This window comes from Columba livia, chromosome 9, assembly GCF_036013475.1.
Source record: "Columba livia isolate bColLiv1 breed racing homer chromosome 9, bColLiv1.pat.W.v2, whole genome shotgun sequence".
NCBI lineage: Eukaryota > Metazoa > Chordata > Aves > Columbiformes > Columbidae > Columba > Columba livia.
Genome location: NC_088610.1, coordinates 8,840,138 through 8,853,895, shown reverse-complemented (window position 1 = coordinate 8,853,895; position 13,758 = coordinate 8,840,138). Strand labels below are relative to the sequence as shown.

General features: G+C 43.7%; 1 protein-coding gene across 6 annotated transcripts in view; it reads right to left on the bottom strand.

The window, feature by feature from the left end:
- Positions 1–12,581, bottom strand: part of MCF2L2 (MCF.2 cell line derived transforming sequence-like 2) — a 163,661-nt gene extending 151,080 nt beyond the window's left edge. For 3 of the 6 annotated variants that reach the window (XM_021293136.2, XM_065073746.1, XM_065073749.1), the window contains exons 1-2: positions 12,339–12,493; positions 11,892–12,182 (exon numbers count right to left, since the gene is read on the bottom strand). In XM_021293136.2, coding sequence (XP_021148811.2) covers positions 11,892–11,994 — 103 coding nt within the window. In that variant the 5' untranslated portion in view covers positions 11,995–12,182; positions 12,339–12,493. Of the gene's footprint in view, positions 1–11,891 lie in introns of all 6 variants that reach the window. The other 3 variants (XM_065073744.1, XM_065073747.1, XM_065073743.1) reach the window with 2 other exon arrangements.
- Positions 12,582–13,758: the final 1,177 nt, after the last annotated feature.

Here is a 13,758-nt window from a genome sequence, read left to right as displayed (position 1 = left end):
CTTCCACTGCCTGTTGTCCTGAGAGCTCTAGATTAATAACTCACTCCACAAAATTCCTATTTACAGTCACCCTAACTGAAAGAGAATACAATTGTTTAATCTGCTGGTAAACAACCAATAATTGTTGCTTGCCTCCCTGGGCTCTGGAAGTTCTCTTACAAATAATTATACTTCTTTCTTTCTCAAGTTTCTGAGCCACATGAGCTGATAACAATGGATTCAGATCAGGCTTCCAGCATGTCCACAGAACACAGGAATTACTAGCCACCCACCTGGCCCTCAGATCTCCCACATCACCTTCCAGCCTCCTAACAGTCTTCAGTCCTCCACACAACATACAAGCCTCAGTCCAGCCTTCCACAAAGCCTTCAAGACAGTCACACCACTCCCCAACCCTACCTCCCAGGCACCACACAGCTTTCCAACCTCTCCTTTATATTTCCTCCTACGCCTGAAAAATCTACCTTCTTGTTGCATTTCTTCCAGCTAGTATCTCTTTCCCAGCTCCTGTGGAACAGGTCTGATAGCCCTTCTTCACCCCACTATTAGTGATAACACCTGCTCCTAACTGGTACCTGCTTTCAGCTGGGGAAATAATAGCTTCACCTCCTCTTTAACCCTCTGTTTACTGCTCTTTTCTAGCATAAATTCACATAGTTCTACACAGCTTTTCCCTGTCTGCCTCTGGGTTTAAAAATACCTGCTTCAAGAGTGGCAATCAACTGTACAAAAAATAAAGCAATATTTTCTGCTTGTGTCAGAAGCAGAGCGGCACTGATGTGCCCTTCCCTGTGGCAGACAAGGCTGCTCCAGCACAGCTGGCATCCAGAGACCAACAGACACACACTCTGCTGCAGGTAACAGCCCTGCTCTGGCATCCTGCTGGGCAGAGGAGCATGCTGGGGATGGTGGCTCGTATTTCAGCTCTCCTCCATCCCATGGCATGACTAGAGAAACCTTGCATGGTGGTGGCACTCCAGGTGTGAACAGGAGAGTGGGACAGGCAGAGTGTGGCCTGTATAGAGCTGCTATTGCAGATACTGGGGTAGAATGGCCACAGAATATCACTGACAAACTCAGCTTTGCTTCTGTCCAAACAATATTGCTGCTCAAAGTGCACTTGGCCGCTAGCTTTCTTTTCCCCTTTGAAATACAACCATGCACAAGGCTCTGCTGTATAGCTAGAGTGTAACTCAACATGATCCAAAATGACAATTGCACATTGCTGAAACTGCATTCTCCCCTGGCTGAAAACAAAGCCAGAAAGTAGGATTTTTATGAGCTAAAGAAAAAAGATTAAAAAGTTTACCTCAAACTGAACTGTGACTCCAAAGTCTGCTGTGAAGCCTCTCCTGTCTTCCACAATATGGTAGAGGAAAAGATACTAGACATTAATAATAGTGCATATACCTAAGACAGATGAATTGGTGAGAATAGCTTTGAATCTCTCTCTTTAAAAATTTAGGAAGTTTGTTTTCACAAAATAAGCAGATCACCATAATAAGGACTAATCAGATTTTCCCAGCAACCTTCCTGCACCAACTACTGGCATGTAATTGCTGGGAGCTTTCTGATTAGTTATGCACTTGATTATATCTCAGGGTCATACTAAGGACATAGCTTTTTCTGTTTGAAATAACCTTTTCTCTAAATATTGCCAGATCGATAGTATGGCTCCTATATTTGTCATCAGCTTCGGCTTTCGTGCTGAAAACACCGATATCGATCACTTCAGAAATTAAGCCTTGGCTGCAGAGATGGCGATGTATAACAGCGAACTTTAGCCTCAAAGGAGGGAAATATATGCAGTCATCCTTTGTTATGTGAAGGATTGTTGATGGATAACAAGAGGCAAACTCTCCTGATAGTAATTCTAGCCACAGAAATTCTATTATAATATGATCTCCATACCAGAAAAAATGCATTTGAAGTGTTAATGTTGTAACTAACAGACAACACATCCAAACTTCACACACAAATCTCATTTCTACTTATCATTGTTACTAGAGCTGCATGTGTTTGTGTTCTCTCTTCCAGTACCTGTCTGTCAGCACTTGCACATCCACAGAAAGTACTAACTAAACCACAGATATTGCAATAATTGGAGATGCTAGTAACTGTGGGCTAATCCTCACCTATGTATAATTAAAACAAAATTAAAATCAAACTGCTATATTAAATGTCTTGGAATTTAAAGGCAACAATCACTCTCCAGAAATACTGAAAGATAACATCTCTGGGTTTAGATTTTTTTCAGCTCTCCATGTTCCAGTATCTTGAAATGGTTCTCCAGTGTTAACTGAGAGTAACTCCTATAAAATCTCTGGAGCTCAAGGCATGTATTGAATGAAGAGAATCAGATCCTGTCAGCAGCTGTTGCCAGGCAGACCAAAATGCTGTACATTAGCATTGTTTGTCTTGTATTTATGTCTTGGAACTGCAGATAACTGCTCTTGTGTCCACCGCCATTGCCCAAGGGAAACTGGAAATCATACAGCTCACAGTCATGCAGAGAAAGCAATAGCTAAATGGTTTTCAGCCCCTCATATCTCGTTGCCCCAGGCAACAGCCTGCACTGCAGAAGTGGCAGATCCAGCCTTCCTCATGTGAAGTCTGTAACATATGGTGTTAATATATGGATTGATACTATGAAAGCCCTACTGTAGTACCGTTGAGGTGCTCACACATTAGGTGATATGGGTGGGCGCATAAATGGTCTCAGGATAAGAGCTGCTGGTTTCCATCCAAGATCCTTGAGACACAGATGGAGATAACTGGAGGCACAGAGATTATAGCCTGCGCTCACGGATGTGTAGCATCTGACTCCAGATCCTCTCAGCTTGGCTTTTCTTGAGCTCTTACAGGAACCGACCCAAGATCCCCAAATGAACTCGGGGCAATTCTGACAGAAGGTCATAAGTCTTGGCTCCCGAGGCAGTGCCTATGCTGTGCTGCCTCTTAAACCTGTTTGCAGCAGGAGCTGTAGCTGGGTCAGCTACAGCTGAGTACACTCAGACAAAAATATCTGGTCCTGCAGAGTGCTGAGTGCCAGCAGTTCCCCATTTATTCATACAGAAATAGAGAGCTCTTTGCACCTTTCTGGATCAGAGCCACTCTCTTGTAATATTGATGAGGGATCATTTCCCACCATGTCTTTGCAATGTTTCAAAGGACTTTGGCTTCTGCAGCAATTTAACATTAACTCCCATGCTTGAGAAATCCAGGTCAGGAATCGGTGACTTTTAAAATAAAAAACTGGACTAACATCTCAAAAAAGACCTTTTTATCTCTGTTTAAGCTTCCAGAGAGTCAGCTTTGCATTCAGTGTAATAGTCCTGCACTTACTGCAATGGAGTCCTCAGAGAAATTCATTTATGCTGCATTCATGTAGCTCTGGAATCAGGAAAGCTCTACCAATGCGAGAGAGGGCTGGGCTGGCTGCCTTGAGGTGCCAAACAAGACCCTATGTCCTGGAACCAAGGGGGTACTGGATGGTAGTCCCTTATACCAGAGCAAAACCGTGGGTGCAACCCATTTCTGAGGCAGGCAGGGTAATGACATTAAAATGAGCAGCAGTGCCTCTCTCTGAAGGCACTGAGAATCAGTGCTTTGGCGGTGCTTGCTTAGCTCTCGACTGCCTAAAGGATTCAGGACCCAAATTTCATGACAGCAGCCATTTCGGAGCAATGCATTTTTCAGAACACTCCAAATACAATGCATAGCAGGTGCAAAGCTGTTTTTGAGCTATTGTGTGCATGTTGTTCTGGTAAACAAAATAGACAATAATTTCATGACAGCATGGATTTTTGATCCTGGCAGCCTGTCTTTCCTTTGGCTATATTGTCTGGGATATTGTTCTGTACTGTCAGGTCCCAGCAATGGCTGGAAAAGATGGGGACACAGAAGCTTTGTAAACTGAATCCTAGATTCCATGGTAGCCAGTCTCAGTTCAGCACTTCACTTCCTACTACATCGCAAATAATATTTTAACAGAAAACAGAAGAAAGGACTATTCATTAATGCTGAATTATTTGTAGGCCTCTGCTGAAAAGGCATCAGCCTTTTGTAATGCTGCACTGCAAATGACAAGAAGTGTGTAGGTACAAATGTAATGTATTTTACCCTCACGTAAATGTTGTCTCAGACTTGCTCCAGACTGAGTTCACATCCTGGATGTGGCTCTCATCCAGTACATGAGCTCAGTCATTCCTCAGAGGCAGTTATGTCTTTGGACTCACATATGTTCTCTGTGTTGGGCTTAAATGACAGTGGATCTTGAAGATACTGTGATCTCAATCTGATTGTCCCCTACACATCTGTCCCTATGCCAAAGTGAACCCTGATATCATTTCCTCCACTAAACTCACAAGCTTTTCTTTATAGTGTTTCTGCTCTCAGAGCAGGACCTCCCTCTGTGCCATGATTTACAGATCACTTAAGGTATTTACAAGTGATTTTTTCCATCTATGCATGTAAGAGTTGGCTCTTTTTTCTCCCTGTCTCCCTCCTGTTCCTTGGTTTCAGTTCTGGCCATGTCTGCTGCACTGGTTAGTGTGAGTCACCAAAGCTGACTGACTAATCACGATCCATGTGCCATGTTATTCTTTTCACATCATTCTGCAGCCTTTTCTCATGTCAGTAGGAGAAGGCAGCTTTGTGGAGAACTCAGAGTTTTTCCCAGTCACAGCCCACCTGGGGAAATCCAGATGTTACTGTGCTGAACTCTAAAGTGAGGTATTATACAAGAGGCTCAATCAGTGGGCTACAACATATCAGCATTAACACAAAACATTTGTGGCTTATCTTCTCAGAAATGCTTGAACACAAGCCCAGCACTGAAAAACAGGAGAAAATATACAAATGGGTCTAGTATCAGGTGCCAGACATTGTGCTGTCAAAATTATTTTAGCAGTTATCCAAGCTTCTTCCAGAAAGATTCACCCTAGATGGAGTGCCGACTCATTCCTTGGGGGCTAAGAAAGGCCTCAAACACGGTGCAGAAGAAGGGAGAAAGGAGTAACAGCAATGAAATTGCTCAGCTTATTCTCTACTCATTGAGACAGTCTGGTGCTGCAAGTACCTCCCCAAATGATGAACCTGTTTCCCCTGGGGAGATATCTTCTCAGGGGATCTCTCGGATTCAGGCACCATATGGAAGGTGAGGAAAGGAATTAAATAAAAGATGAGGGAAGAGGTGGAAAAGGCCCTTGTATTTAATGAGCTGCCAGGAATTGTGATAGATGTCAGCTCAGTTTAATTTCCTTTGAGGCCATCTGAGCTTCCTTCTGCCACAGAGAATGGAACAGAGGCTCCTCTCTACCTGCTTTTGGCCCTATTTGCTTTTTAATCTTGGGACTTAGCAGTGTAGAATGGTCACAACTGCCTACCGTGTTAGCAAGCAATGACTTCTGTCAGCACCAGCAGCTTTCATTGTGCCTGATCCAGAGACCTCACACAGGAGGAAAACTCTTACACTTGCTTTCCCCTGGAGACTCCCCCCATGTCTCCTCTTGCCAAGTAGCCTTGGGCTTGATCTGGAGTCTTGAAGAGAAGAGGGGAAAGTGCTACAGTCTGACTAGCTCATAGAATGATGCTGCAAGAAGCAATTTTTCCCTCTGCTTGTGGCCTAAACTACCTCATTCTTCTTTTTCTTTTATTATTATTATTATTATTATTGTCTAATATTTAATAACCAACCTCTCTCACTGCCCCTCTTCCCTGGAGAAGACAAAACAAAAACACAGCACACACAAAACAACAACAACGAAAACCACCACACAGTGTTTGCAAATGCCCACTCTGCAAGCTGATAGCTCCTCTTTCTGCTGTATAAAACTGTCTGAAATCCAGTCCTGAGGCAGTTGGGTTCAGGAAAGCCCTGAGAAGAGCTGACTCCAACAGCAGACATACAGATTTGCTTGCAACTGGCCATCCTAGAATAAGGAGTCCCAACTACTTTCTAGGCATCAACAGAAATTACAGAGACCAGCAGAGCTTTCGAAGGGTGCACAGGACCCAGTGCCCAGCAGGCATAGCTGTGGGACTATGTGCACCACCAGTAATAACAGCAAAACACGGATCCTGCCACCTGACTTTCCTTTAATAATTCCCTCACACATCAGACACTCTTCCATGCATTCACTCCAAGGAACAAACACCTACAAGCCATTACTGATGGAGGCTGGAAAGTAAAGGACAGAGTGAGACTGCGGTAGCATTAGATTTAACAGCAGCAGTCTGGAGGCTTTTGAAACAGTGACCTACAGATTGGCAGATTGGATCACACCTCAGTTCCATCCAGCCGAGCACCCTGTCTCCAACAGTTGCCATCACAAAATGCATAAGTAGAAAGTGTGAAAATTCTGCAGCAAGCAGATGGTGGATGGTAACTACTCCTATTCCCTTTTCTCCTCAACATCCTGGTCTCATACTGGCTTGAGAATGATAGCTCAGGATTTAACAGCCAGTTTTGGGGAGGATATCAATAAAGGAGAAAATAGGTAGGGCTGTAAGCAGCCTTTCAGTTCTGTGGGGCTCTGCTTACTGCTGTAAATGATTAATGGTAACACATCTTTTTCTTGGATTCTGTTAAGGATAGTAGAGGCAGAGTCACATCCCATATGAAAAAGTATTCAGCTAAAGTAAAAGACAGACTATAAAAGATAAATCCCTCCAAGCTGTGCTTTCCTGAAACAGAAGCAAACTCAGTGTATGCTGCTGTTCCTACTGGTTCTGGGAAGCAATTTAGTCACCTTTGTCTCTCCCTAAACATGAGGCCAAACCATCACATAAATATTTTGCCTTAAGACAAAGTAGTGTTTTAGATCCCTGAATCATAACAATCTCTTATGGTCTTTATTTCTGATCATGCCTTGACAAACCGAGTCAGGATATGGACTTTAAACAGGTACCATGTGCTCTTGTAACATTCGACATTTTGGAGAGTGCACTAGGCACATCTGCACATTTCTCATGGTTGTCTTTGAAAGCTTGATTTCTGCTTTTTATAGGCACAAATTTGCAGCATTAGCAAAACACTTTTAAATAGTTTCTCATTAAACAGTTCCCAGTGAAACAGCTGCACAGAATAAGCCATATAGAATGGGATAAAATTAATAACCACAATCTAGGAACAAAAATGTAAACAAGTAGCTTTTTTAAGCTGCAAAACTAAACCAGATAAATTGTAATTACCTCTCCTTTCCTCCATTCCACTTTCCCATGTGGATTCTCTGAGGCATAACAGAATGAGCTTATTAGCCTTTTCTTCATTGCATCTTTCTGTTCAGTCACTTTTTTCACATTTTGCATGAACTTAATATTTTATGACCATTGTCACTTCACCAAATTTGGTAAAAAATTGGCCAATTGTTCAAAAGCTTTATTGGAGTACGCAGAGAAAGATGGAGATAACATGTACACAGGTCAATTTTTTAATAGAAGTAGGTTAATAGATAAAGGAACCCCAGACTACCACTTCTTGTTAGTATGAGATCACAAGCAAATACAGCAAACGTATTTTTGCAGTTTTCTATTGTCCTGTGTTACAGGGAATGCAGTGATAGAGGCATATCCCATGCCTGTATCTTACTTTTGGGTAAGGAAACCTGGTGTGCTGTGGTTTGGGGAAAAGACCAGTCGCTTCTTGCTGCTCACCAGAAATCTGAAAGTAGGACAGAGCTGTAGAATCAGTGGTTTGCAAAGAGTTCATGAAATGCATGGATGCTCTAAAACAAAGAGAAGAATTTTCTGTTGCAGGCAGGGGAATTTCCATTGCCTTGATTTAAGCCTTTGCATAGAAGTAGCAGAAGGCCTATTTGATATGGTAACTTGAAGGGTCATTTCTTTAAAAATCTCTTTTGAGTGTCTTTGCTGTACACGGACACAGAAACATCACAATCATCTATCCAGCTGTGACAGATTATTTGTGGCTTTGCAGCATAAAACAGATTCTGTGACTTGTGATGCTAAGCCATTGGTCTCGGACAAGAGCCAGATCGGGTTATTCCATTCTGCTGACCTAAATTCCCCTTAAACAGTCAGGTGGATGCAGTATCATCCTTCACTTCCTGTCCCAAATTGTAGCACAACTTCTCTTCACACACAGAGATATTTTATGCCACTCCTCACAGCTAGTAGTTAAGGCAAGAGCAGTAGGAATTGACTGACGATGGCTAACAGATAAGAATTTTAAGAGATTGTGTAAGTCCCGAGATGTCCATCATAAAACAAGTTCTGCCACTGACCTTTCTTTTGACGTCCATCAAGTTACTTAAATTCTTCTTTCTATTCATAAAATGGGAGATTTGGCAAATAGGAATGTGTAAAACCAAATGAAAGCTGACATGAATGTATGGTTTCTCCTTGTATATATCATTTGTATAATGTACTGCTTTCTTCAATTTCACATCAGTGCCTCCCCTGCCAGGGACACCAACAGACAGCTCATCTGGATCCAGTTGTCATTTGAAGATGTGAAGAGCTCTTACAACTCAATTGGAAGGGGAGCCTCTAAGAAAATCCTACCTCTAACATGCTACAGAATTCTTTACTGGTAACAGAGAGAAGCCAAGCTCTTCTGTTTCCTTTTGAGACAGCTGACATCGGTTCTGGCAGCTCCATTTTATTATAAAATCATTTTCAGAATAAAAATCTATGGAAAAATGGGGCACTGGGTGGAGGTGCTCGTATGCGTAACTGCCCAGCACATCGCCCACGCATAGCAAAGCTGGCATCAGATTTCTGGGAACCAACTGCCAAGTGTGGGTGGGTAGTGAGTGCACAAAAGCATGTTCTGGTGGGCTTTGCAAGCCAAAGAGCTGTGCCGTTCCCACGCGCAAAGAATCCTGCTGTCAGCACCAGGCATGTCACCCAGCAAAGCTTCTTCCCTCCCCAACACAGAAGAGCTGCCACTTGCCCACCTACCCAAAGGACACACTTTTTTCAAGAGATGAGTCTTTCCCCAACACCTCCCATCAGTCAAGTTTAATGAAAGTAGGTTAAGTTAAAAAAAGAATCTTGACGCAGTTTTGGTAACAAGATTGGGAAACGTTTTGTGCTATGTCTTGGATAGCAAGCAGAAAGCCTGTTCGCCTTCACGAACTACTCCTGTCCTAGACACCTGTGGTGGCCTTATTACCTCACCCACACCAGGGCAATCAGGAATAATCCCAGAGAGGCTGAGGGAGCACAAGGCTATTTAAGAGATCTTATCTGGTCCTCTGCTGTTTGATACTGTGTAAAGATGTGCTATGGGACAGGGTGCATGGTACTAGAAAGCTACTAAGTTAAGACAGCTACTGTGGAGTAGGTAAATACCTTCAACACTTTGATTTTAACCTGCATGAAGCAGGCAGCTACATGTATGAAGTCTGCAGCAGGATAAGAGGCTTTTTGTACAAGTGCAGGAACTGTCTCACATGAGTCAGTTAATGAGGGATCAAAGCTGCTGCCCAGGACAGATAAGTTGAGCTCCAGGCAGTTAATTATGTTTGTGACACCCTTATTGACACATTAAAAATAAATTGGCATGTCATCTACTTCAGGCAGACCAAAATGATCCCATAAAATTTTTATTGCAAATATAAAGGTCTTTCTTTTTAAATTTACCATAGAATTCTTGTTTGGCTTTCTGCAAATTTTGTGAATAAGTTTCTTCCCTCCTGCTACTGGGTGATATGAGAGCTGTGCTCCCAACCAGGCATCGGCTACATTCTAGACAGGTTGAATGTCATCAGTCCAAGTGGTAATATGAGGGCAATAGATGGTGTAAAACCAGCAAACACTATAATGTATATCCCTGGTGAGGGATCCCCTTGGTTTGCTACGGATGAGAGCCCTTTCACTCGTTTGAGCTGTAAAGATTTCTGATGAACTTTCAAGAGATCCCGGCAGCTGCCCAGGAATTACGGTTCCAATGAGCTACTGCTGATTCAGCTAAGGAAACTCATGTTACAAAGTGTGATTCATAAACATGGTGCATCATAAGTGGCTTGGAAGAAATGTTCTTCCTTCAGCCAATAACATTTTTTTTAACATTACTTGCTTCTATTTTTGTAGAGCTGCTTTTTCTAGTTAGATGATTTGATAAAAAATGAGCACTGTCTACTAAAAGGCAGGCAGACTCCACAGCAGGGTCTGATTTCTGTGTCTTGAATGGCTGGGAAAATGGTGGGATTATCCTTCCCTGTTGGAAGCTGGTGATCTAGGCTCTTGCCTCAGTATGAAATGGAAAAAAGAAAAAACTTCATTCTTCTTCCCAAGACTGATCTGCTTGTTGACCTCCAGGAAACCAATGAGACTCTCTGGCCTCAGCCACACGACCCAGAAACCTCTCTATTTGTCAGCGGAAAGGGTAAGGTTCATTAACATCTTTCTAGAGCCCAGAATGGTTTCCTACATTGCTAAATGCTAGCATAATGCTATGTTACCTCTAACAAATCCCTCCTGACATCAAGGAGGGTCCTCAACATGGATAATGGGGACCTGATTTGAATCTGACAGGAAAACCAGGAGACACACAAATTTCTTTGGGTCCACTGAAATACTCCTCCTGAAAATTTAAACGTGCCTCATGCTGGATCCCAAATCTTCATAATAAAAACGTGAATTCATGTGACTTTGTGTCAATCTGAATTTGTACAACTGAAAAGCAACCCATGTTGGCGTGACTGGGTCAGAGAGACTGACGCTGCAAGCTCTCCTGGCAATCAAACTCACTCTCCCATACCAAGCCCCTGCTGAGGCTACCAGGAGCACTGAGACTGACCCTCAAGAAGAGCCTGGAGAAATGGGACCTGGTCTCAAGTATTATTCAAGTATTATTCAAGTATTATTATATTATTCAGTTTAAATCTGCTTTTGTGCTCTTTCTTTAGGCAAGCTACTGATTGCATTTGCTTTCTTAAACTTTGTTCAGCTGCTACAGCTAATACCAAACACAGGAAGAATTTTGGTCTAAAATCTTTGCTGTATTAATATATTCTCCAAAAGCCACATTTTGTTCACACTCTCAATCTCACACAGGTTGAGTAAAATTAATTGCAAAGGCATTTCAAAAACCTGTACAGCATCTTTGGTATTCACAATACACAGTCCATTACAAAAACCGACAGCTATAAAATTTGCTCCCATTCAATTAAACAGAAAATGTTCCCTTTACATGACACAATGTAGCCACAGTCTGCTTTAAGTCAATTGTATGTAACAAAAAAAGGTCCCAAAAAGCTTTTCTCAGTTGATATTTGAATCACCAGCATCTCCTACTGTCTTGCTAGTTTCAGGTTACATGGGTCCTTGTAGTTTGGTTACCAGTGCCAGCCAGTGGATAGCCAACTTAGAAGGATGCCAATGCATAGTATAGGGCCTTACCTGTCTTCACTAGCATTTGAAAGTTAGCAAACAGGAAAATCAAGCCTAACATGGAGAAGAGCTTTTGGGATCCTGTCCTAGCACCTTCCAGAACCCTTGAAACAGCAATAAGAAAGACTCTGAGAATGGGCTGCTATTCCAGTATCACAAGCAAGTGCAAAGCACATTAGCACTTCTGTTGCTCTGGCATCCTTGCACCACCCCCTTTTCTCTGCCACGTCCCTGCAAGGAAGGACCGTGCTTGAGTATTTTACACAGATCAGTTAACAGGTAGGACACTCTGCTCTTATTGTTTCTGCTTTTTGGAGAACTGCATGCTTGAAAAACAAACCAAACCATCAATAAAAGGCTAATTGCACAAAGCCATGGGTTTGCAATCTGCTGATGGCTCCTATTTCACACACAGGTGTGATATTATCACACAAAGGCTTCCTGCCTGTGCAGAACATTAGCATCTCCTGGGGGAAAAGGGCCCCCAAATCTACACAAATATGGAGAGAAGAAAAATAAAGATGTCTTACCCACATGGGTGATAACCGTAGTCAGTCGCTGGGTGAGCTCCTGATGTGACATCTCTTCTTCTTTTAACCAAAAAAGCATTTCAGACAGGGAGCTGCACAGCATCCAAAAAAAGATGCACCCAGAGTGGGAGGCTGCACACTCACTGCCTCGCTCGCACACAAAGCGAGGACCACTCCCACGGCACGGCCCTTCCAGCTCTCACATCTTCTGCCGGCTGCTCACCTCTCCCAATTCGCTGCCGTCCATGCATGTACCTAGAAAAGCTCCTTCCAAAAGGGGATTTTACCCCCCTTGACAACAGGAAGGGAGCAGGAGAGGGAAAGTTAAAAAAAAAAAAAAAAAAAAAGAAGATAAAGAGAAACAGGCGAGTTGATTGCTTATGGCTTTTTTCTCCCTTCTCCCGCGGATGAGGCAAAGGATAAAGAGACAAACCAGCAGGCAGATACCTTCCTCCAGGGAGACTTTTGGATGGTGATGCTGTGAGTCAGGGAAAAATCCTGGAGGTAGGAATGGCATCGGGAGGAGTGGAGCTGGCAGGAGAGCTGTAACAGCAGCAGCTGCTCTGCGACGCCCTCTTCACCAGCGTGCCCGGGAGTAGAGACCAACCCGCCCGCAGCCTCCGCTGCTCCCCCTCGACCCCTGGGGCCCAGGTGTCTTGCAGGTTGTCCCCAGGTGGAACCCCCCCAACGTCCCTAGAGACCATTCTCCCCCCCATTCTAAAAGTCTTTGCCTGACAAATGGGATTGCCGAGTACACGGGGGTGGGGGGGGGGGGGGGGGATGTCAATGGGCTTTTAAGGAGGGTTGTAGCCAGAGGCTTTGTTACCCTCCTCCACGGACAGGATCCCTGGGATCCTGCTGCGACCAAACCCCCCAGACCCTCTCTAGCTGCACGTGTACAAGAAAGGTAGGTTAATTAGTTCTGGGTGCTGGGCAGTGTACAAGAAGGGTAAATTAATTAGCCCCAGGTGCTGGGCAGGTCTCACCTGCAATCATGGCCACAGAGCTCAGCTGTGCTGGCAGACACTGGGGACATCAGTGGGCCAGAGCAGGTTTGCAGGGAGCAGCTGCCCCTGGTGCCAGGGACACAGTTGAGCCCTGCGCGGATGTGTGGCTGCTGTAGGGAAGCCAGCTGCTGAGCAAGGGCAAAGCTTCATCAGCCCTCCTGGCTACAGACCCCACCTGGGAATGGAGAAGAGGAAGAGTGAGGCAGGCAAGAAGGTGAGAAAGGCCAGAGAATGCCAGAGACTTGTGAGTCTCCCTTCCCTCTTTGTGCCTCCTTCTTAGAAGCCTACCTGGAGCTCCATGCAAGGTACTTCTAGAAACAGGGAAAACATATTACACATCTAAATATGAAGAAATAAAATAGAGAGGGGGCAACTGCCTGCAAGATCTCTGTTCCCACAGAATGTTTTCAGCTGTAATTCCAGATTTCCCCACCCATCCATAGGATTTTGCTTGGGTCCACCTTTCCATACATGCCAAAGAATGTGACATTACATATACACAAATCTGGAGCTGTAAAAATAGCCCTGTGGGTTCATTAGATCTTACAGCACAATTAGTGCATAAGTCCTGGTGTTGCAAAAGGTTTTAACTACCTCTGTGATGGGAAAATCCTATAATCAGCTGGCTGACCTACAAGCCAGGCTGAATATCTGTGCTGTGTCCTCATTTTTAGATGATTGACCAACTGTGCTGAGAGGTTTCTTGCATACTTCAGTTGAGTTAGTTTAACGGCAAGTCTGCCTGAAAACATGTGAGAAGGATGACTTGAGAGACACCCACCTGCTAACATTTGGGGATTAAAGCAAAAGACATTTTCTTCTGAGATCCTCTTTTTACTGCCTATTTGGGCAGTAAAGTT